Raw genomic sequence first — 24,450 nt, 5'->3', positions numbered from 1 at the left:
CGCGGCAAATAGGTATGTTATATTAAAGTTTTAAGTTTACCGTTCCGCACTATGGGATTGTGGATAATTATTAACATTTTTGTGCCATCAGCATAAATGCAAGAATCGATTTTCTCATTATAGTATGTAAGAATATATTTAGTGACTAGTTCTACAGGGTTGCTAGATATACAAAGAATGCAATTCTAGTCAATTGTCAATTCATTTTAAATGTATTTGTATGTTCTAAGTATATCCAATATTAAGATATATTTTTTTATTATTTGCAGTATTTTTTTAAGTATAATAATTTTGGACCATTAAATGAATTATATAAGTAACTATAATAAATGAAAATGGAGAAATCTCATCATTGTTCTATTTTCAATATTATAATCATTGTTTTAAACTAACTTATCTTATGATTATGATAACATAACCAATACTTACTACTATTACTGTAATAAATATACATACATTAAAGTGCTGTAAAAACAAATTTTGTAAAATTACAATGTTGTTTTCTTTTGTACAAACTAAGCCCAAGGAACAGGAAAAGTCACATAAATAATAAAACAACTCTTTATAGTACATTTTATATTTATATCTACCATAATCATATAACAATACAATTTATGCTTAATGAAATATATCGAATAATTTGAAATATTTAATTAGTTAATGTATAAAATAAAAGTTAATTAAACACAAATTTTGACAATACTTGTTAGGTTAGCCTTATAAAAAAATCATAATTTTTATTATCACACAACATTTAATTACATTTAATTTTATTCAGTACTTATAACACATTGACATCAAATTACTAACCATTAACTATCAGTGAGTAACATTAGATGTGATTTAATACAACCACACTATATAAGAATAAATTACAATGCACCTAATTAAATACTATTAAATATTCCCAAAAATACACTAAAACTATTATATACGTTATGGTTTCTATTAAAAATATTTTCCGATATAATTAAGATCACGTGATATATTATTAAGATAATATTCGGTACCTACTGATTTCATTAATGTTTTTAACTTTGCATTTATGTTTGTTATCGATTGCATTTTATGATTTATCTTACTCACAAGAGATTTATTGATCGTTTTTTACTGATTTTGAATACTTTTCTGGATTAGTAACTCCATAAATTCAGTCGTAGATAAACCTAACGAAATGCCCATCACCCATGGGCATACTATTGACTCAATATTTACGCCACCTTTTGAGCACATTGGCTATCAGTCTTTAACAAAGAAAACAGTTTAATCAACATTGATTGATTTCTGATATGTATTAAACATAACAACGCAACGTTACTACATCCTTTTGAAAGATCTATAAAATGTTTATAATTTGTGACACTTTAAACAAGACAATAAAATTATCTATAATTAAAGATCGTTTAAATACTCGCAATTTCATTAAATATAAATACATTTAATCATCCAAATATATATTATTAAACATTTAAAAAATAACCGTAACTTAGACCACTAATATGTCCGGCTAGTGGTTTTGTTTGTGATAAAAGTGAAAGAGAAATTAAAGTTTGGAATGTTATCGTCAATTTTCCGATAAGACAGATTTAAAAATATCTAAATAATTAATTGTCAGTCAGGTTGTCCATATTACCATGTTAGTTTATAGTTATTTTTACATAAGTGAGATTCTTTCGGAAATTGAGTACTTTTTTATACATATTTATTTTTGGTCTCGGTCAAAATACCACCTCTCGATGGTGTTTTCGGTCATTGGTGTATGTAAAGTTTACTATTAACGTGCAAAACATAATCCTCTGAAATTAGTGATTACTTTATACATACAAAAGGGCATTGTAGAGCCATAATTAGCGAAACTATTATAGCTGCTCAAAACTATTGGGTTACTTCGATACACAAAGTACACAATATTGAAACCTATCTAACAACAATTGCATTTCAATATATGAAAATTTTACAAATCAACAATCTATACGAAAATATATTTTTTACGTGGACAAATGGTCCTCTCCCACAGTTAATTTATATGAAGTTATTAATCATATCGACATGTAATTCATCCTTGTAACGAATATTTTTTTTAACCTGAAACTTCTTTAAGCTAGTTGAGAGTAAAATTTTAAATTTGCGTCATGACAATAAAATCACGCCATGGAGTAAGGCGACGATATCTTTGAATCTTGCCTAAGAAGTTTCACTTCTGACACGTGTGCTCGGCACACACGCTCTTTTTTATAGCGGGGAAATACGTTGTTATGAATACTGTCTCGTCATTATCCAGAGCAGTATTGAGCAGAGCGTGTGCGGGACTCAGGGTGCGGTGGCGGGGGCCGGCGGGGGTGTGGGGCGCTGCGGGGAGGGGGGGAGTGCGGGGGTGGGCGGGACAGGCGCGGGGTGCGAGGGGGGAGCGGGGGACGTGTCCAGGTCACACGCGGAGAGCAGGCGGACAAGCTCGTCGGGGGACGGACCGCCGTCCGCAACTGGTGATTCGTCACCTTCACCTGTGGACAGATTTTTGTAACGTGAATGTTAAATTATAAAATTATTGTTAAGCAAAACACACATACAAAAACGTAAAACGTGTTTGAAATATCCAAGTTATGAGAATTTTTAAGAATTGAAAATGTATGACCACTAGGCGGGATCAAATGCCGGTAAGGCGAAAGAGGCGGGTTCGAATTTTTTCTATTCTTTTAAAAATTTCTCATTTTTAAAGCATTTGAATGCTATAAAATCAAATATCATATCCAAGTTATACTTAATGATATTTATTTTACCTAAAGTTGCATGATATCTAAAAACAGTCTGTACATAATTACAATTTCAATTAATTATCGTGCTAATTCACTATAGAAACTGACCGTTAGCAGCGACGGGCTGTGCCGGTCTGGCCGCCTTGTCGACGGGCGCGGTGAGGTCCCACATCTGCGCGGCGCCGGAGCGGTGCCCGCACAGCAGCAGGCGGCGCGGCCGCAGCGCGCCCTCGCACTGCACGGCCACCACGAAGCACGACACCGGCGACCCGTCCACCGACCGGATTGTGCACACCCTGTATAATAAATAAAAAAATTGGTTGTCTGTAAACTCGGTTTACTGACGATAGTTGAACGTGACAACGTCTGATTGTGCTTCTTTGTCGCTCGTTCCGCGCTCTCGCTTGCACTTCAAGCCTTACATGGAACGCCTCAGAGCGAGGTAACGCCGCATGAGTCATGTTTTTTCGTGCGTGCAGCCGGCTCTATCGAATTATAAGACGTTGTCACGTCAATAAAAAAAAGACGTGTGGCACTCGGGAACTGCCGCGGTAAAGCTATTGCATGCTATGCCTTCAAGCCACACCTCCGCGCCCGTCGGAGTGGGGAGCGTGAGGTTTTTTCGTTACGGAATTTCTGGATTCGGTCCCCGCACTCAAGGCCCGCGATAGAAGCTATGCAATAGCTTAATAAATAAAATTCATTTATTTCAGGCCACATAACCCATATGGTATTAGTAAAATCTTATTCTAGTGTATAGTGTGAGTGGTTTTTATTTTTTTCTTTACTGATTATGCGTATTGGTGCGTCGCGTATTCCATTGACCACGCTCTCAGCGTGCGCTGCGTGCAATTTGATTAGCGTAGCCAGATTAAGCGTAGATTCAAAATTGCATGAACAGCCTTGTAAGCAAACGATCGCGCGCGATTATAATATGTAGTGTTATATAAATTATATCTAAAATAAATGAGCAAAGGAAACGGACTGAAAATATATATGTATCATTATTTTCATAAAATAAAAATGTTAATTATGTATATACCTAGTCATATGCTACTGAGTTATAAATACCTTTTGCCATTGGAAGCGAGACGGACATACAACGTATCCGTATCAGGAACCACTTTTTGGATGAATATTTGTTCTTCATCTTGTTCACCATAGGGCCCTGTAATAAACACAACTTGTTGAATATAAAAATTAGAAGATATTATTAATAGAAATTGTATATTTTAGCTGCTTGCCCCGGTTCCACTCGGATAGTAATTTTTTTACTTTTTTAACCTTTAAACAGTTCTAAATCCTAATACAAACAGATAAATTTCTAATAAATCAAAAATCATGAAAATAGTTAATACTTACTTGAAAATATTTATTAGTTTAATTATCTTACCACAATCATTATGCGCCTGCGCAGTAGGCGCTTCCAAAGCGAGCACTTTAAACGCCGCTTTGGGCGTAGTACCAGGCTGTGTAGAGATCATTCCGCGGAACCGAGTAACCCGCCACGAACGCACGTGGTTGTACTCGCTGCATACTGAGATCAGGTAGTTTTCGGAAAGGGATACCTGTAATTAGTTGAGGTAGTTTCTGTTATGTTTATATGTAGTACAGTTTCCGTCTTGTGCGGTTACTTTCCGTTAGGTACATAATACAGGTTGCAAGAGTTATAAATATGTGCTATTAATTTAATAGCTTTAATGCAGTTAAATACTTATGGATATTCAAAGTCATTTAAATTTCAAACAAATTGTAATTTAATAAATCGAAGCCTCTGTAAATGTACTGCCCAAGAATGGCATGTTTATTAATTTAGATAAAAAAACGCATTCTTTTATTTTGATTGAGTTTTACCGGTTTCTGAAAGGTATTATAAGATAGACGATAACCGATTAAAACGAATGTTAAATAGAATATTGATATCGAATCAAGCGTAAAACAAACAATAAAAACATTACAATTACCTTAGTAACAGGACTCTGATGAACAGTGAAAGTTTGGAACAACTGTGGTCCATGTCCCACTGTCTCCGGGTGTTGTACAATAACACGCACGGAGCCGTATCGCGTACCGTACGCTATTTCTAGCCAGTTGCCGCATAAACCTTCAAGAAAAGGTCATAAATTTATGAGTTTGGCACAAGAAATACAGGTACATATTCGTATATTAGTGTATTATCCGTGGTAAATACAGGATAATAACCTTAAAAGTATTGACAGAATACAAGAAACATAACATTTAAAAATATATTGTAGGTATATCACTTACTAGTTTTTGGCGTGAGATAGACAGAGATAGCGGTAATAGGCTCTTGATTGGGATCCTTGTAAAGTTGCGTCACAAGCAAGTCATTATCCTTCATACGTAAGGGGAACTTTTGCATATCTGAAAATAAAAGTAACATCACTTTATTATAAGATGCATATAAAAATAGACAAAGAGATAAAAGCCTTAAAACATAACAAAAAAATGATAAAATGTTTCCTGTTAAACGAAACAAGAAATAAGTTAAAATAACATAGCCATCCAACTAGATACTAATATTGATGTACATTTTGATTGACTAAAGCTATTTCTTGTCAAATAATATCTTACCAATATAATTAACAGCACCAGTAGCAGTCCCAAGCAGTAGAAACGACCCGGCAGTATCATAAGTAGTCAGATGTGCGACATCTTGCGTCTGCCAGTGCTGTGTGCTAGTGTGCCATACACCGGCTTTGCTGCGACTGCCCGCACCGCTGAGGGCCACTAGCTGGGGACCTACGAATAGCAGGTGTTCTACACGCACACCTAGGTTGAATGTACCTAGAAATATAAATATAAATATAATTATAATTACATGGAAACTTAAATATAATTAAACTCAAACTCAACCATTTATTAATTCCATTAGACTTCTTCTAGAAGCACTTTTGAATTGTCATAACACCAATTACCACCGATACCGATATTATACTTGTATAGTTGAATTTTAATATTTTGCAATTAATTCTTCAGTGTCGAAAAATTGAAGTATTTCAAATTGGGGTCACGCCTCGTCACTGTGTTAAAATTGGTAGTAAATGGTAAAAAATACGATTCAAAAGCGCTTCTAGAAGAAGTCCAATTCAATAAATAAATGTTTGAGTTTGAATTAATGGACTAGGTAGCTAATCTGTATGGAAATGGTTACCTATAAAAATAAATGTAGATACCTATATATATTTTCAATTTTGTAGATATTAATTTTATATTTTTCAAGCAATGCTTCACTCACCAATCAATGTCCTCCTAACAGGTTCGGTATGCGTAGAAAATGCCCATAACCTAACTAGCGGACCGCTCGATATACCGAGCATAACATCAGTACCAGCAGAGCTGTTCCCTCCAGATGTCGCTCCTCCCGTCTTGGCGTTGAGCGCTATACGCTCTATCGTCGATTCTTGTACCGGCGATTGGAATGCTATGTACCATCCACAGGAATCTGTCAATCTATAAAGAGAGTTAAATTTTGAATTTGTCGCGAAAAATATATGCGACCATAACCACTAACAAATGAGTATACATAAATGCGTGTATGCATACATTTAATGCATTATTCTAAAAAATATTAGCATTCTTCAATCCCACTATAAATGTGCAAAATTTTATACTCTTCTGTTGGTGCAATGTTTCGTACAATATAGCGGAATTGTTGATGCATTTCACACATATTCTATGGATCTACTGATAAGTGGTAGCAGGGACATTTAATTTTTTCTTCATTTAAAATAACAAAAAAACAAATTTTAATTTTAATTTTAATAACATTTTTATAAAGAAATTTTGTCTTTATCACTTAGTTATGATGATTGAAAAAGTTATATGAAATAATTAAATAAACATTAATTAATGAATTAATTAAGTATTTACTTATAAGCTTAAGTACCTGTATCCAATAACATAATGAGAGTATGCTACAGCAATCCAGTTGTGATGGGCCTTTATTATTTGAACCTTCATGTTTTCTGACCAAGTAGCTATAAATGAAAAATAATATTATCAACTTGATCTGTTTAATTACTATTGTACATAAGTAATGGATTATGAAACTTACTTTCATTTTGTTTAAGACCTTTATGACATTCAGCATTGCCTAAAGATGCAGCTCTTGAGTGTCCCCTGCCACATCGACTGAAATAAAATATGAAAGTAAATGAATTGAACAAGTATTTAAAAAAAAATCTATAAAGTTAACGAAGCATTTAATATTTTATAGTTTAAACTATACTTATCCAAAGCATACTTTAAAATTTATTAGTCTTTTTTTCTATATTTTTTGAATTTACATTGCTATTTTACAAACCTTAGTTGATCTTGTGAAGGAATCCGTCCTACTGTCCTTAAGTCCAGTGATGAGTTCCTAGAGTGTGATCTAATAGATGCCACATCAGAGTTAGATGCCGTAAGATTCTTCCGTGAACTATTGTTTCCATTTCTCCCAGAGCTTCCATTGCTTATTGGAGGATTTGCTGGGGAACATTATAACAATTATTATAGTAGTTAAAATAATATTTATTTCAGTAGAAGCATCAATGGGAAATCATACATTTTTTAGTACTTGTTTACCATAAACTTGCAAATATTTTCGAAAATTAAATGTGACATATTCTATAACTAAATTACTTCTTAATTTAGTAATTAAATTAGACTTACATGGTGGTGGGAGGTATCCATAAAATAGTACATCCCCACATGATGAATGGTTCATTTCATCACATAGGGCCAGTCGCCTACTTAGAGGTGTAATACCAAAATAATCACACTCATGTCTCAATGCTCTTATATTCACATTGTTTAAATCTATATCCCTTGTTCTTAAGAAATTAAGGATCAAACCAAAAAGATTTGGATCTCTGTCAATAAATATAGCCCCTGTTTCATCCCGTACTGTTGGAATACGGCCACTGAGTAAAGCTGTAAAAAATGTATCTGGTACCCAAGTCAAGGTATGCCATGATGTTGCAAATCTGAAATATTTAAAAGTAAATAACATACCATACAATATATGTATTTTGAATTGAATATTAAATGCTCTGTAGATGATTACAATAGTCAGTAACTGAATTGTTGACTTCAATGTATCAAGTGAAAGTTAGCAAGTAAAAGCTATAATTTAGCAAAATATATGATGTATACAATGGAACAAGGGAAAAGCAGTTATAGCATATAGTCGATTTGATTGTTTTTCATTATATTACTTAACATTCAATGTGTATATTGCATAAAATAAATGTTACCTTGTGCCACCTATGTTTAAATTAACTATTTCTTGATAATTAGTCATGAAGACTGGCTACAAATTACGATATTCGCAAAACTATATATCGCTATACTGTCGCACGTAGGGACGTTCACTACTTATTTTATTTTTGTGTTTTTATAATTAATTTATAGTAGATCTTTCACTTTTCACAAAGAAATTGAAGTAATAAATCTTTCAGTCATCAATTATCGAAAGTCCTCTGTCAAAAATTATAAACAAAACAATGTCAATGCCATTGTCATCATTTCGTTCGAAAACTAACACGACAACTACATTTGTCAAAAAAAGTTTTGGTTTTTATTTTACTTAATAAGTTTACTTTTATAAGTTAACATGTGCATTTCCTGACTATTTATTGTCACCACAGATTGTCACGCATATAAACAATCCAAAATATTTAGTTATTGATTAATAAATAATGCCTTTTATTAAACAAAATAATATTAAGATTTTGGCAACCACGATGTTAGTTTTCATACCTGGCAAGTAATTTTAAGAGAGACGTGTCCGTCAGTGAAAAGTCAATCAATTTCAATAGATTTGTATTGTTGGAATTCATGTATGAGAAAGAATTTTTCAAATAAAAAGACTAGTGAAAATAATTTAGTCAAGCAAAATGCCCGCAGCTACTGTGGCTAAGCCGGGCCATGGTCCTAATCAAGGCATATTCCACAATACGACCGGCTTTAGCACGCTTATCACGGTTACAGTTCTGACCCTTGCTTGGTTGGCCGGCTTTGCATCCCGGCTTTTTGCAGTTATTCGTTTCGAAAGTATTATTCATGAATTCGATCCATGGTGAGTTTTTATTCTGTAATTTAATGGCTATATAATTTACGTGAGTTGCGCTTATTATTTCAATGTTACGTGTTTGTTTCAGGTTCAACTATAGATCTACTGCATATATGGTGCAGCATGGGTTTTATAATTTTTTGAATTGGTTCGATGAGAGGGCTTGGTACCCTTTGGGAAGAATTGTTGGGGGTACAGTTTACCCAGGTCTTATGATCACATCGGGTACCATACACTGGATTCTACATGCACTTAATATTCCCATTCATATTAGAGATATTTGCGTGTTCTTGGCCCCTGTGTTCAGGTTTGTGATTCTTAAATAGTTTCATATGTTTCTTTCAACCTAGGGCTAAGAATAATTTTTTTATCTTACTATAAGTTAATATTTACATGATGCTAAATTTACCACATATTTTGTAACCATGTTAGTGCTATTTGTATATTTTTATATTGAGCATTGTTGCTTTGAAATCTTTTTCCTCTTTAAAATCTTCATATTAAAGAAAAATCAATTGTACATTTTAGTGGTCTAACTGCAATAGCCACTTATCTGTTAACATCGGAATTGTGGTCAAGAGGAGCCGGCCTATTTGCTGCTTGCTTCATAGCAATAGTGCCAGGCTACAGCAGCAGGTCTGTGGCGGGAAGTTATGATAATGAGGGAATTGCAATCTTTGCGTTACAATTCACATACTATCTGTGGCTAAAGAGTGTTAAAAGCGGATCTGTTTTCTGGTCAATATGCACAGCTTTGTCATATTTTTACATGGTAAGTTAAGTTTTTAATTGTTACATTGAAATACTGAATAATTAAAGTAAATTGATAATAGAAATATGATTAAATATTTACTTTTTTCACACTGTCAGTACAATATGTAAATTTTGTTATTTCTTTTATTCTGCAAGTAGGTAATATCCGTATGGGTTAGTGAATAGATATTATTTAATGTAATATATTTTCTTATAGGTGTCAGCATGGGGTGGATACGTTTTCATCATAAATTTGATCCCCCTTCATGTGTTTGTATTGCTGATAATGGGAAGGTTCTCTCAGCGACTGTTTGTCAGTTATACAGTGTTCTATATCATAGGACTACTGTTCTCCATGCAAATACCATTTGTGGGCTTTCAACCAATCAGAACTAGTGAACACATGGCTGCATCAGGTGAGATATTTCTACTAATCTTAAATTTTTTTAAACAACAATTTTTTTCTTATTACATATGTAGCATAATCTATTTACATCCTATTCAGGATATTGTTTTTTCTATCAAATGCAAAATAGAACCTGTTAAATAATTTATTCTCTGATAGATATACATATTATTATTTTTTTTTATAATTATTAACATAAAATATAATTTCAGGTGTTTTCGCTCTACTAATGGCAGTTGGAGCTTTGAAATATTTGCACAGTCTGAATCCTAAAGGACAGTGGAAGCAGTTATTAATACTTGGCACGCTAGTAGCAGCAGGTGCTGTGTTCTTGGTAGTTGTTTTGTTGACTTATATGGGAGTTATCGCACCATGGAGTGGACGGTAAGTTGCGTGTTTATAGGGTATTAATGCTGGCAGGTCTTTAAATAATTTTATAAGCTGAAAATTGAAGCATAAATCAGGCTTAGAATTTAAGAAATTATTGAAATATTAATGTTTAAATATCACAACATATCCGGCTTTTATCTTCACATTTTATATTCTAATAATAAATTGTATGATATTAGATAGGTTATAAATTTATAATTTACTTTTTTAGCAATGTAAAGTAAAACAACATCTTAATTATTCTGCACTTGTAAATTGTAGATACTAGTGAAGATTAACATAATATTAACACAACAATTACGCTAGAAAATGCACTTTGTTAGTATAATGTGTGCATATATTTGCATTATTTACCTTCAATGCAGTGTGTATAGGATACAACAAGGTTCAAATATGTAACTTGAACACTCATGTTACCACATACCATACATATTCACGTAAATTACCTTACTTTCATGATATTTTAACACCCTATATGTTATTTTCTATTAAGGATATTTTTTATAAAGGTAGTTTAACAGTCAATATATTTTTCAGGTTCTATTCACTTTGGGATACAGGATACGCAAAGATCCACATTCCTATAATTGCATCAGTATCGGAACATCAGCCCACAACTTGGTCGTCATTTTTCTTTGACCTACATGTTCTTGTTTGCACCTTCCCTGTGGGGTTGTGGTATTGCATCAAGAATATCAACGATGAGAGGGTTTTTGGTAAGTACTATGGAATTTAATTAGATGCTAGATAGATAAAACTCTATGGAAATAAAGAAATCACGATCATGGGCAGCTGATACGTCAGGCGTTTCTACGGTATGGCGAAAGACGCGGGTTCGAATCCCGCCTCTTGATCATTTATTTGATTCTAATAAACTAACATATTACGTACTGTTGAGTTTTATAAAGCTTATAATATTATTTCTAGATCATAGAATTGTTATGTGACTAATAAATCGAACAAGAAGTCCATGATTTATATTTCATTTTTTCAATTAAGTTTTTTTCTAATTCTTACATTATTTCCAGTCGCGCTATACGCCCTAAGCGCAGTATACTTCGCCGGTGTGATGGTGCGTCTCATGCTCACACTCACTCCGGTGGTGTGCGTGTTAGCGGGTATCGCATTCTCTATTATATTGGATCTGGTGCTAAGGGAAGACGATCTGCCCGTGGTGACCCCTGAAACTGAGGAGTCGAAGAGCCTTTATGATAAGGTCGGTGTCATGTGTGTGTGTATGTTTTTGTTTGTTACAAACACAAGAACATACAAATTACAATCATCTTAATTCTCAGAAGAATTAGCAAATTTCGAAATAACATTTAGATGACATACTATAAATAAACTTAGAATATAGCATCAAATTTTGGATCTTCAATATTATGCAGCAATTTGAGTAATCTATTTTTTAATCCATGTTTAAATTAACGTACATTATATTGTATTGATAAAGGTTGCTTATGCTTAACGATTTTATGGTCAGGTCAACCAACTGTAGAACAGTCGTAAAATGTACGGCAGTGTAATTTTACATTTGTAATCGATTATATCCGCTACAAATCGAATTATGCGGTAGTTGAGAATGTAATGATGTTTAGTATCGTAAAAAATTACAAAAGTTAATGATACATATTTATTTATTTTTTATTGATTTTAATTTGAGATAGTATTTGATAGTGTGTGATTTAATGATAGTTCCCATATACAAAAACCTAAAACCCCTAATTTTTGCCCTTGTATCGTAATGTAGTTATTTTTTAGATACTCCAACACATATTTAGGTACATTGAGATTAAATAGTAGGATGTATGATTAAAATAAAAACTACAGGGTTTACTTAAAAGATTTTTATTAATTACACAATTACAATATGGGCCAATACCTATGGCTAAAATTAACAACTAAATAAACATTCACTAGATAGCTACAGTCCGCGCGCGGCCTCCGAGGGATTTAAAGTAATGTTATTTTTGAAGTTACAAGTGTAATTTAGTCGATATTTCGTTATCGATATAAACGTCCCAGATAACAAATATCCCTTATATTTCTATTCAGGCCAGTAAAACGAAGAAGCGTATCGTAGAGCCCGCGCAAGTACAGGACCAAGGGTTGGGTCTGTACGCTCGACCAGGAACGGTTATAGCGTTCATGATACTGCTTATGTTGTTCTCCGTTCACTGCACGTGGGCCACTTCTAACGCGTACTCCAGTCCTAGTATTGTGCTCGCTAGTTATGGGAATGATGGGTGAGTGAATTTTAGTTTTTTATGCATTTTTTTTAAATATGAGGCTTTCCACTATTTTCCGTAATTTTTTGTTGTATAAGCTCCAGTCTAGCTTTAAGCCAGAAAGTATGTCTAACAAATAATTCAAATGAAATATCGGGAAACATCACCTCTATGAAATTTTTATTGCTTTAGTAATAGTTCTATATGCGCCATTCTTTATAATTTACGTAAATATGGTGTTTATTCAGTATGTTCAATATTTAAAATTACATTCCTAGATCGAGAAGAATATTGGATGACTTCAGAGAAGCTTATGGATGGTTGTCACAGAACACAGCTGAAGATGCTAGAATTATGTCATGGTGGGATTATGGATATCAGGTATAATGTCTTTTAATTTATTGTCATTTAAGTTGTGTGTTTTGACCAAAAAGCAAGTATTTCTATAGCCTTATGTTTGATTCTGGTACTTAAGCTATATCACGGCTAAGTATCATCAAGATCCGTTCACAGGATTTCGCAAACCTGCATTCGTAAATTCTTATTAACTTTCGCGTTTTTATAATTGGTAATATAATTTTCTTCTTTTGAATTTTAGTTACAAAATGTATCAGTTTCATGTTTTTTAACAATTTTAGCAGTACTTGCATACGAATTGAAATAAAAGAAGAGTTATAAACATTAAAACAAACATAAATCGCCTTTTCAGATAGCGGGAATGGGCAATCGAACGACCCTAGTCGACAATAACACGTGGAACAATTCGCACATAGCGCTCGTGGGTAAAGCCATGGCGAGTAATGAAAGCGCCGCCTACAATATAATGACGCAGCTCGACGTGGACTACGTGCTCGTTATATTTGGTGGTGCTATCGGATATTCCGGAGACGATATCAATAAGTTTATATGGATGGTCAGGATTGCAGAGGGAGAGCATCCTAAGGATATACATGTAAGTGGAATTTCTGATAATTTGTAAAGTTTTAAGGTATGTGGTCAGGCGTGAAAAAGTACCCGAAACAGGCAGGTTTTTCTGCTATAGTGTTAAGGTAGAGAAATGAAAGTGCTGCCTACAATATCATGACGCAGCTCGACGTGGACTATGTACTGGTTATATTTGGAGATGCTATCGGATATTCCGGAGACGATATAAATAAGTTTATAGGGATGGTCAGGATCGCGGAGGGAGAGCATCCTAAGGATATACATGTTGGTGAAATTTGTTTTCGTTTATAAAGGTACCACGTACCTTAGGCGTGAAAAAGTACCCGAAACAGGCAGGTTTTTCTTCTATAGTATTAAAATTGAAGAAAATATATGATATCTTTGTTATTGTTTATTTATTTGAGCTGCCATTCTGTTCACAGTTACGCCTATGAGTAACATCAGAGAGATTCTGGGTTATGTTACTAGTTGCAGTGAAAATAATATTTCAAAAACATTTTTTTATAATTATTATTGTTTATTAAATCTCTTCTTTTGTTTCAGGAAGCTGATTATTTCACAGAAAGAGGGGAATATCGAGTAGATTCGGAAGGTTCAAAGACTATGTTAAATTGTTTAATGTACAAGCTATCTTATTATAGGTAAATAATGATTCGATTTACTACTATAATAAAACTCAGTTTTTTTAAGTTTATACATTATAGATGCAAATAGTCTATGAATAATGTTTTCTACCACATACTTTCCGTCTTCTTATTTTTGTACATTTTAAAGGGTATTAAAATAAAATGAAACCTGGTTAAGTATTTATAATTCTTTATTAGTATAAAAACAAACACATTTATATTGTAAATTCACAATAATAACGATGTTCTATAATATTTTCAATAACAGATACGACTCTGGCGGCAGTCCGCCGGGCTACGACCGCACACGTAACGCGTTGCCCGGCAACCGCGGCTTCAAACTCACGTACCTCGAGGAGGCCTACACCACTGAGCATTGGCTCGTTAGGATATACAGGTACATATTCACACATACACAGATACATGTGCACATACACGCACTCACGCTCGCACTTACGCACGCTCACATACGAATTCGTGTATACACTATACATGTATAAACAACGTTCGGAATTTTAACGTACGTATGCACATTGCACACGTGCATGAAAGTACACATACACGCAAAAAAGCTCATGCTTTTACAATCTGTTATAGGAACTTGGTGTACAATTATAAATATCTACATCTTTCTTTCTAAATGTTTTACGCTTCACAAATAATTATTAATTAAGTCTCAACCAGCATACTCAGCAATATAAGTTCAGTTAATATAGAAAATGTATAATAAATATTACGATATACAATTTCAGAGTGAAGAAGCCGGATGAGTTCAATCGTCCTCGCCTGCCTCTAGCCAAGAGGACGATACCCACCAACAATGCTATCTCCAAAAAGGTAAAAACTTAACACTTTTATATAAAAAATCGTTTCTAACCTTTAAATGTGTAGCTTTAGAAATTCTGAAAAAATGTTTTCTTTTTCCCACCTATCAAACTTACATGATTTTTAATTTACGACATAATTTTTATGTTTAATTCCCTATTTTGTAGTAAATGTGTAGTGTAATCTAGCTAATTGTCTAATTACCAAATTGTCGTAGGCGAGGTCCCAGCAATAGTTCCGAGAGAATAAACAAATCGAATCAAACCCCGGTTTGTATATGTCTGTTATTCTGTGTGAAGTCTTGTGTGTCCTATTAGGTTGAGGCTTTTGAAAATACTAAATAATTAATTGTCTTTTTTGATTGAATCACATTTATATGCTAATCTACTATGTAGTAGTTAGTTGCGTATTGAATTTGTTGTTTTAAATTTTGTCAATTAACGATTGCAATGGTTTTGTTATTTATTGATCTCTTTCTTCAAGTAAATATGCGAGATTAGTTCGATAATAATACTATTTCTAATTCTAAATTTCTATCTATAATTTCTAAAAGAAAAGTGTAAGCGTCAAATTTATTTTCGGTTGCAGCTTGCGTATGATGTAGGATCAATGGTATAGTAAAATGTATTTGTAGATTTTTTCTAGTTCCTTTTATTAGATTTCTTACAAAAGAACCACGAGAATTTTATACGACATACTTCAATGTAAAATATCTAAAAAAAATCTTTTTTTATTAATGTTGCATGTATTGTGAATGTGTTTTTGTTTATGTGCAAGTTATTTATTTTTTGATATGAATTACGTAATATTAAAATTAAAAGGGTGACTTGAGTAAGCATATCAGTTGAATTCCATCACTCATCTAGTAGCAATGTCGACAGTAATATATCTACATCTTGAAATGCATGCATGGATTAAAATAATAATATTTTATATTGAACTTATTCATACTTTGAAAAAATTAAGTCATGTACGTAATACTTACGGAAGCTGTAGTGAAAGTCTTTGCGTAGATGTGTACTACAATATGATTATTTTCCTTTGACAGACATCTAAAAGAAGAAAAGGGCTGCTCAAAAACAAGCCTACAGTTGTGAAAGGTAAGAAAATGACGAGGTTGGAGTGACCTCGAGCCTAGATAAGTTATCAGTGGTAGATGCGGCGCTAAGCAAGTGTCATCAAACATCTTGTACAATGAAACATTCCAAAATCTAGCGAAAGTGCTTCTTATGTTAAAAGAAATAAAAGTCATTTTCATTTAACACCATGATGTATAAAATTATTTATATTATATTATAGTTATATGTTTTATTTACTTGACGCGTATTGATTTATTTATTCGAGTGGAAAGACTCAAATTGTTTGTTTAATCGAATAGCACTTCTGAAGCCAGACAAATAAGAGAAATCTTGTACACGTGTTTGATGATTTCCTCGTAGGTAACATATAGCAATAAATTGGATTGTAATTTTATGAATATATAGTACTTTGCGGGTATTTTATAACATAAGTTTTTCAGGAACATTTTCGTTTAAAACTAATTAGAACACTTCTTTGTATTGTACATATAAATAATGGCAATATTGTGATGTACTTCTAGAGCATGTACTAATTCTTATCAGACATATTTTTATATGAAAACTGAATTTAAATTTATTTATCCACCCTGAGAGATGTACCTTGTAAAATAAACTCGCTTTACATTTTCATTGTTTTTCTTCTTTTTATAAGCCCTTTAACATAGTTTTTAAAAATTTGCACAAAATATATAGAATTGAATACCTTCTAGTTTATTGTGATTATACAAAATTGTTACAATTCTTTAAGGTATATATGTATCGAAATTTAAAGTTGGGCTAGCATCTTTACCACTGATAATTAATTTTTAAACTACGTGACTGACACCAATTATGTGTATTTAGTCCATTAGATATCGTGTTTCTTAAAATTTTAGGCGATTGTTTTTGATTTTAAGAAATTTTTCTATCGATTACATGGTCCTTACTTAAACATACACTGTAAATCGAATATTTTTGTCTCAAAGCTTGTGTATTTGAATGTAAATTTGCGTTTCTTCTTATTTATTTATTTTATGTAAAATCTCAGTTTCAAAGGCACAATTTGAACGTTAAAAGCACAACTCTGTGTTTTTCATGGCATAATATTTTACACTTTTCTAACTTTAAATAGAAAAAATCTTAACGGCCATGTAGTCGATATTATTTATAGTGCAAAGAGTGTTAGTGCGGGTTTGGAGAACCTGAAGTTGTTCCTTTATATTCAGCGATCTTTTAACTGCTGCATTAGATTCATGTTTAAGGTTTCCATACTTCTAGGGGGTATTCTACTGCCACTATATTCTTTTAAATTGAATCCTTACATCGCCTACGGTTCTCCTTACCTAGTTTAGTGTACGTGAATGCGACGTCCATTTGTATATTAATTAAATAGTTTAATATTGTTCAAGATGTTTTTCATTATCAATATATTGCACCTTATTCAACACTCACGATTTAGTATCCCAGTTTATAAATTGTTAATATTAAGTATGCGTCAAGTTACTTTTTCGAATTCAATAAAATCAATGTAGGTAATATTTTTCGAAATGACTTGCTGAGTATCAATCCTGAAAACGCAATCCAAAGGTACTAATTAATATGCAAAGTAGCTAGAATATTCTTTTCATGAAAGGAAATTTTTAATATTTATAATTTAATACATTGTTCGCTTCAACAATAAATATACAGGTACTTATCTCAATGATATGGAAAATGAAGGCTTTTTATATAGGTGTTAATTATTTCAGTGCACTGGTCTATTTCAATCTAGATTAGCTTATGTTATGTATTATGTACTTAGCATATTTGAATATGTTTTGTATTGCTGTGCATTTAGATAAAGACTTGCGATTCGGGATTCCAACTCGAATAGCAAGGTGTGAGAAATAGTTTATATTAATGTGTTAATTCATTATTGACCACCAAAGAGATTAGAGAGCCTCTCAGGCTCGGTGGAGTCTAATATAGTTACAAGTTAAGATCAGTGAAACACGAATACTACTCATAAATAAGTAACTAACGTTTGAATAGGTGTGAGAGGATAAAGATCGCTTGAGACATTATAATAGTCCGACCAGTGCATTTAATATGTCGTAAATTTTTCATGCATTGTCTACTTGTGTGTGTGTTTAAGTTTGCCATTCTCAAACTGACTCTAATTATGAATTTTATGTTGTTTAATTTTATTGTTGCACAGCACTATATTGTTTTCTTATTGTGACAGAGGTTTATAGTCTAGGTAAGATGCTATTGTACTTTACAATGTGTTCTGAATAAACAGCTGATGATGATCACCGATTTTTATTTATTGAAACCCATATTCATAACGTGTAATAAAATTTAGTTCTCCCCTGAATTGACAGGATCCACAAAAATGTTATTTAAACTAAATTGTATATTAATCTTAAAAAAATACTTGCTGTAAATGGGTAAAAGGGGGATGAAATAGAAAAACAAGATGACAAAACCTTCACCAAATATTTATTAATAAAGACAATCTAAAAGATCACGTAATATTCATTGTCTTAAAAAATTAGTTACCCTAATAAATTTATCAATATATATATGTAATAGTTTTATTTAATTACTTATTGTTTCAAGGATATGCGAAGTTGTGAAGTCGCCCAGAGGGAGAGGGACAGGACTCGAGCTTAGTCGTTGTTCATTACAAATCATCACATTCAATATAACAATGAATCTAGAATTTATAATTAATACATTTACATCTTTCAATGATTATCTATAATGTTTAATCTAAATGCTCATATATTTAATGACCTAACATGTCTACGCGAAGAATTGTGCTAATCTAAAAGGTCCTACGATTTTTCATAGTATTTCAAAGATTCGTAATTTACAGAACGTTCAAAATCACAACACAGAGTGTAATATCAAATTATCGTGCATTTGGCACGTTTCATGTACATTCTACTATTACACTAAACGTATTAAGTACGTATTATTTTGATACAGTGCTACCACGTAAATAGACGTGTCGGTGAATGCAATTCCCTGGTACGCATTTTACACAGGAAGCGAAATATTATTCATTATTTAAATGCTTTCGATGATATTCCATTCGTGTGTTTATGAAGTGGTAACACTGTACGGCAGTGAAGGATATTCCTTCGTACAAATTTTCGATACAAAATTAGAAGAATATAATTCACTTAAATTTACAAAATATCGTTACTATAATATATAGTAATATGTATTATGAATGAGTATATTATGACACAAATATATAAAGTACATAAATATATACAATTACACACATTTGCTACGAGAGCAACGAATAAGGTTACTAAGCGGGGAAATAGATTTAAGATAGAACAGTGGAGGACGATGGAAGAATTTAATATTAGAATCAATTAAAAAAAAAACGTTTGCTTCTTTTTTCCTAAAATTATTGAATTTTACAGTTTATAAAGGTAAACTTTCACTTCAGTGGTTAATGTAGTAAATTGACATGTATTTATTGTATCCTTATTATGTCGTCGATGTGTGTATATTTTTAATATTTCCTTAATATAAATTGCAAGACTTAGAGATATCAGTATATTTTGTAGACAATATAAGTATTAGTAGAACTAAGGCCGATCACGTCTGTAGTATGTACTCACTCTGAGCCAGCAGAGCGGCCGCAGAGTATGTAATAAATGCAATTTTACAGTGCTTCGTATTCTTTTTAATTAAAACAAACAAAATAATAATAGTACAAAAATAAAATTGTAAGGCACTTCTATGTTAAAATTGAAATAAGATAGTTCACTCTATTTATCAATTGATCTTATAAATAATTTAATACTTATTTCAACATTTTCGCTACTATTTATTCGTTTAGAGTTTCTAATGAAGTCTAAATGTCGCGATTTAATATTCTAAAAGAATAATTTTTGCTATTATAGATAATGAGTTTAGGTGATAGCGCGATCTATAAAGCTACACCCTGACTAGTACGATTTGGCACATGGAATGGGATTAGCTTATCTGATAATATACCTACTAAGTACTGCGATAGGAAGAAGCGCACCTCGAGAGTTGAGAGTTGAGAGTCGAGGGAAGGCGACAGACTAAAATATAACGTAATGAAAGCGAGATTTTGTAGCATTCAGTCTTAATAGCTAAGAAATCTCTCTGGAGGGACTTGATCTTAATTATCATGTGTAATTTTGTAGAAGAAGAGCTATATATCTGAAATTATGATTTCAAATTGTATTTACAATACATAACTATCATTTTGTTTAATTTCGTTTAAAACAAATTCATTCAATCTAAAATTAATAATCTAGTTCTTCGATTTTTTTACAGACTCTATATTATAATATCTATTTGGCAGACTGTAAATATAACAATTTAATTATTCGGTACTTACAAAAATTTCACTTTTTTTTTATTTGTAGTAAACTTATATCACCGGCAGTTATCATTATACAAGACGGAAAATTAAAATACGAATCAACTAAACGTATCTAATATATAATTTGGCTTACTATCGCATCGGTACTGTCCTATTAATGGTAAATAACGGTTTGAAATAAACCTAACTAACTATATTTATATAAGAAAATGTAGATTCATTCAGATTTTTTGGCACATGGGAAATAGAAGATAAAATTAGTAACATTTTGTGAACATTTGTCTATATTGTTAAGATAGAACACAACCAAATAATCACTCAAGTTAGTTTTGCAACATAGCGATTCAAATTCATCTTATAATTAATATTAATATAAAATGAGTATATAATAGAGCTACTTAATATATTACGACAGGGTTGTACGTTGGCAGAAGTTAACTAATTTAAGTATATAATTATAGGTACATATACATAATATATCTACCCATGGAGGGTAATGAAATACATAACGTAGGTATATCCCCAGCGATAACTGAGCTAATCCACTTTAACGGCCTCGTTTAGACATCTACTATAGATTATTTTACAAAATTCTACGTTTCGTTTCCCGAATCCATAATACTGAGAGCGTTTAACGCTTTTGTCACAATTAATCTAAAATCGTTACGACTCAACAACAAATTAATTTCAAACGTACGCGTGTTAAATATAATATTATGTCTTTTAAAAGGAATACTGCCTCGAAATCGAACGAAGACGTCAAGTGCTTATATCGGAAGACGAAAAGTTTAATAAAGTTCACAACCACGAAAGTTATTATAATGTGTTCTCAGTTTGGCAGCGACGAAATGAGTTTAGAATTGCAGGCTAAAGGTAACGAGATATCGAGCATCGCTCGGCTACAAGCTACAACTACAATACTCAGCTCTACTGCTGAAACAATAACATACAATTATCACAACACGTAGTACACGCACACACATCTTACATCGACTCGTACAACATAATTTACATTCATAAATTAGTACACATTCAGTTATACAATAAAGAATAAATAACAGGAACGAGATAATAAAATTACCAACGTAAAATATAGAACATTTGAGCATTTTATTAATATTTCTGTAAAAAAATATCCCTCCATTTATTTATATTATTTATAATATCATTTCTGTGAATAACTAGGTATGAATAATATGTTTATAACATATTTTTTATTATTCTTCGTTTTTCTTGGACCTTGCAGAATAAGCATAATCGGTGTTAACAGTTGGCTACATTTTATTCTATGAATTTATCACTCATTCGTTCCACACAGAGGTTTGTTGTTAGTTGTAGTGATCAATTCCATACCAAGTTATTCTCAGAACGTTTGTGTTCAATATTTTTCTAAAACTGCATAGATATGTGACTAGTTTTCGGTAGGTACGGATGCTGAATTGAATTCCGTTATACAATTAACTATCTAAAACAAAACGCAAAAATAATCTGCGCTTAAAATTTTTCTAATTAAGCTAAAATAACAAAAATAATAAATAACGAAATGAGCAAAATAAGCAAACATAACAATGAGCTGGGCTCGCGCTAAAACCGAGGGCGAATAGAAACGAGGTAGTGTAGTTACTACACGAAAAACCCTTAATTTACACGTGTATGCACTTTTATATTACACATAATGTACGAGTATATTATACATTCACCTTTAGGTTGTAGCTCGCCCGGATCTGCTGTACTGTTTAACAACTACTTGATATTTACAACATCACACTTACAGTCACGTCGAGAAGTCTGTCATATAAAAACTTTACCATTTTCCTACTCGGTACCTATATCTACACGTGTATACAAAATATTTACGGCTCTTTAGGGTTAGCGTTCAAGAATTTTGAGAATTGGTAATTTTAGTTCGAGCGTCGATACCCCTAACGTCTAGCCACTATGAACTATTTCACTTCTAAATGTCAGTATATAACTATTTTGTAATTATCATAATAAATGCTTAGGCATTTTCGAAGGCCGAGCGGTTCGTCATTGTTAATGTGCAGACGCGGTTCAAGTGCACGCGAGAGCCAAGTGGCACGTGGCACGTGGCACGCGTGAATGGCACGACACGTGGCACGTGACACGCGACACAAGACAGCAAGTAACAAGTAACACGTAATACGTAAGCCCAACTAATACGTATTTGAATAATTGTGATTAGTCGCACTGAGGCAAAAATGACGCGTGGGCGGAATGAGTGAGCGACAAATTATTGTGTAGGCGTTTTATTTTGGTATTCAGTAGTCGCTTGGGATCTGTCGTCAGATCTCTCGACCTTTTCATAAGGCTTTTCGAGTTTAGGCCTTTTGGGCTCGGCGTCGAGTGGCCGGTGCGACTTCATGTGTGCGCTACGACTTTTTACTTTGTTAAATACTCTGAAACATAACAGGATAAACTTTAGAAATAGCAACAGAACGATGAAAAGCAACAAGAAATAGAGAAAATAAATGAAAGCACAAAGCGGTAAGCGTTAGTAAAGTATTTATGACCTAACCTTTATTATTTATCATGAAACAATTTTTGATCGATCGATTTCGATCTCTAACCTAATAGACCGGGAGATACTGACACAAAATTTCGAGTCATTTGTAATAGGATGGCGGTTCTACAGGGGTCTTAGTACGCAATGACAAAAAGAAAAACGATGGCGTGAACGCTGGTACCGGCGGCTTAGTCGCGTGGGCGTTAGTCGAACTCGTCGGAAAATAGCGAAAGTCAAACGATTTGTAACAGTATGGCACTTATTTTTCCTTTAAGTTTGAGGATCAACAAATATAAATACAAAATTTCAAAGATCTAAGTGTTGGAAATCTTCACTTATATAAATTAATAATAAATTAAGTTTTCAAGTATGACAGCACTTTTTCCCCCTACTAGAAGTATGGTAAATATAATAATGGTCACATTTTATCAAATACTCTCCAAAAATCCAAATGCAATACTGGTACAAAAAGTTTGGCGAAATAAAAATTTTTTGCAGATTTTCGGCGGTATGGCGACCATTTGGAATCGTCCGAAAAGTATGGCATGGCGATTTTCGTAAATGGCTGCACGACGATAGTTACCTGTGCAAAAGTTAGCCTGGTACAAATGGTTGAATGATTGTTTTATTTAAATCAACACATTCGCGTCGGTATGGCGGGCTGTAAGTTACACCGGAAAAGTATGGCATGACACTACCGCCTACTACTTTTTTATGGGCTATCGGTAAATTCCAAAATTTTTGTGTTACAAATCGTTTGACTTTCGCTATTTTTCCGACGAGTTCGACAAACGCCCACGCGACTAAGCCACCGGTACCAGCGTTCACACCATCATTTTTCTTTTTGTCATTGCGTACTAAGACCCCTGTAGAACCGCCATCCTTGTTACAAATGACTCGAAATTTTGTGTCAGTATCTCCCGGTCTATAATGTGCAGTTATTAGAATAAATATAGACAACCGTTATTTTGAAAATGTGATGGACTTTTAAATCTACGCTTTAATTCTATTTACAACATTTGAGACTATTCGACATAGTGTGGTCCCTGGGACTTAATTATTAATCATCATCGGAGTAAAAAAGTATATCGAGTTTATTATGTAACGCTGCTTATTTTATATTTTGTTCTTCCGTGTTCTAAACCAACAAATTCACAATGTTGTCGGCCGGTTCCCAAAGAATCGTTCTATGTCAAATAGATTTACACTTTACTGCATCAGCATTATAAACAATAAGCTGTATGTTTATTGATTATAAAGCATAAAATTTATTTCAACATGCAATCAACACCGATAACATTAAAACCCATTTTTTTACCTAAATATGTCTACAGCTATAAGTGTACCTATTCAATTAATCAAAACATAACATCCGTCGCTTTGTAAAATCTTGCGAAATATCCAATAATGTAAATACACCGCACGTAAACTATTTGTATTATCTCGACAATGAATTAGTGTTTCGATCCATGCAAATTAGGCGAGGCCTACACTATACGTATC

At 32.8% G+C, this 24,450-nt stretch overlaps 3 protein-coding genes across 4 annotated transcripts in view; 1 reads left to right on the top strand and 2 right to left on the bottom strand.

The window, feature by feature from the left end:
- Positions 1-561: 561 nt before the first annotated feature.
- LOC149480573 (BTB/POZ domain-containing protein KCTD3) lies at positions 562-8,240 on the bottom strand. Its single transcript, XM_089706234.1, has 13 exons — positions 8,015-8,240; positions 7,431-7,744; positions 7,081-7,246; positions 6,832-6,908; positions 6,664-6,754; positions 6,013-6,227; positions 5,349-5,561; positions 5,022-5,138; positions 4,718-4,857; positions 4,147-4,321; positions 3,825-3,921; positions 2,862-3,049; positions 562-2,501 (listed from the first exon to the last, which is right to left on the bottom strand). The coding sequence occupies exons 1-13, from the start codon at positions 8,059-8,061 to the stop codon at positions 2,311-2,313; spliced, it is 2,031 nt and encodes a 676-aa protein (XP_089562360.1). The 5' UTR covers positions 8,062-8,240; the 3' UTR covers positions 562-2,310.
- A 296-nt stretch (positions 8,241-8,536) lies between these two features.
- Stt3B (catalytic subunit 3B of the oligosaccharyltransferase complex) lies at positions 8,537-18,354 on the top strand. 2 transcript variants are annotated; one of them, XM_089706799.1, is made up of 15 exons: positions 8,537-8,838; positions 8,921-9,139; positions 9,361-9,604; positions 9,803-10,001; positions 10,204-10,375; positions 10,919-11,097; positions 11,410-11,597; positions 12,437-12,627; positions 12,888-12,990; positions 13,319-13,561; positions 14,098-14,195; positions 14,449-14,577; positions 14,933-15,017; positions 15,223-15,274; positions 16,054-18,354. In XM_089706799.1, exons 1-14 carry the CDS (start codon positions 8,657-8,659, stop codon positions 15,238-15,240), a joined length of 2,250 nt encoding a protein of 749 aa, XP_089562925.1. In that variant the 5' UTR covers positions 8,537-8,656; the 3' UTR covers positions 15,241-15,274; positions 16,054-18,354. The 2 variants fall into 2 exon arrangements, with proteins under 2 accessions (XP_089562925.1, XP_089562924.1); XM_089706798.1 differs by lacking the exon at positions 15,223-15,274 and having other exon boundaries at positions 8,538-8,838.
- Positions 18,355-18,512: 158 nt separating this feature from the next.
- The window catches only part of LOC149480571 (uncharacterized), a 91,066-nt gene continuing 85,128 nt past the window's right edge, over positions 18,513-24,450 (bottom strand). Inside the window, exon 21 of the mRNA XM_089706856.1 lies at positions 18,513-22,840. Coding sequence (XP_089562982.1) covers positions 22,675-22,840 — 166 coding nt within the window. The 3' untranslated portion in view covers positions 18,513-22,674. The remainder of the gene's footprint in view (positions 22,841-24,450) is intronic.

This window comes from Colias philodice, chromosome 18 (genome assembly GCF_061535455.1).
Source record: "Colias philodice isolate Cphi_HAF_F1 chromosome 18, ilColPhil1 Martin Lab GWU primary, whole genome shotgun sequence".
NCBI classification, from domain to species: domain Eukaryota; kingdom Metazoa; phylum Arthropoda; class Insecta; order Lepidoptera; family Pieridae; genus Colias; species Colias philodice.
The sequence above is the reverse complement of the archived record's forward strand: the minus strand, read 5'-3'. Positions and strand labels throughout refer to the sequence as shown.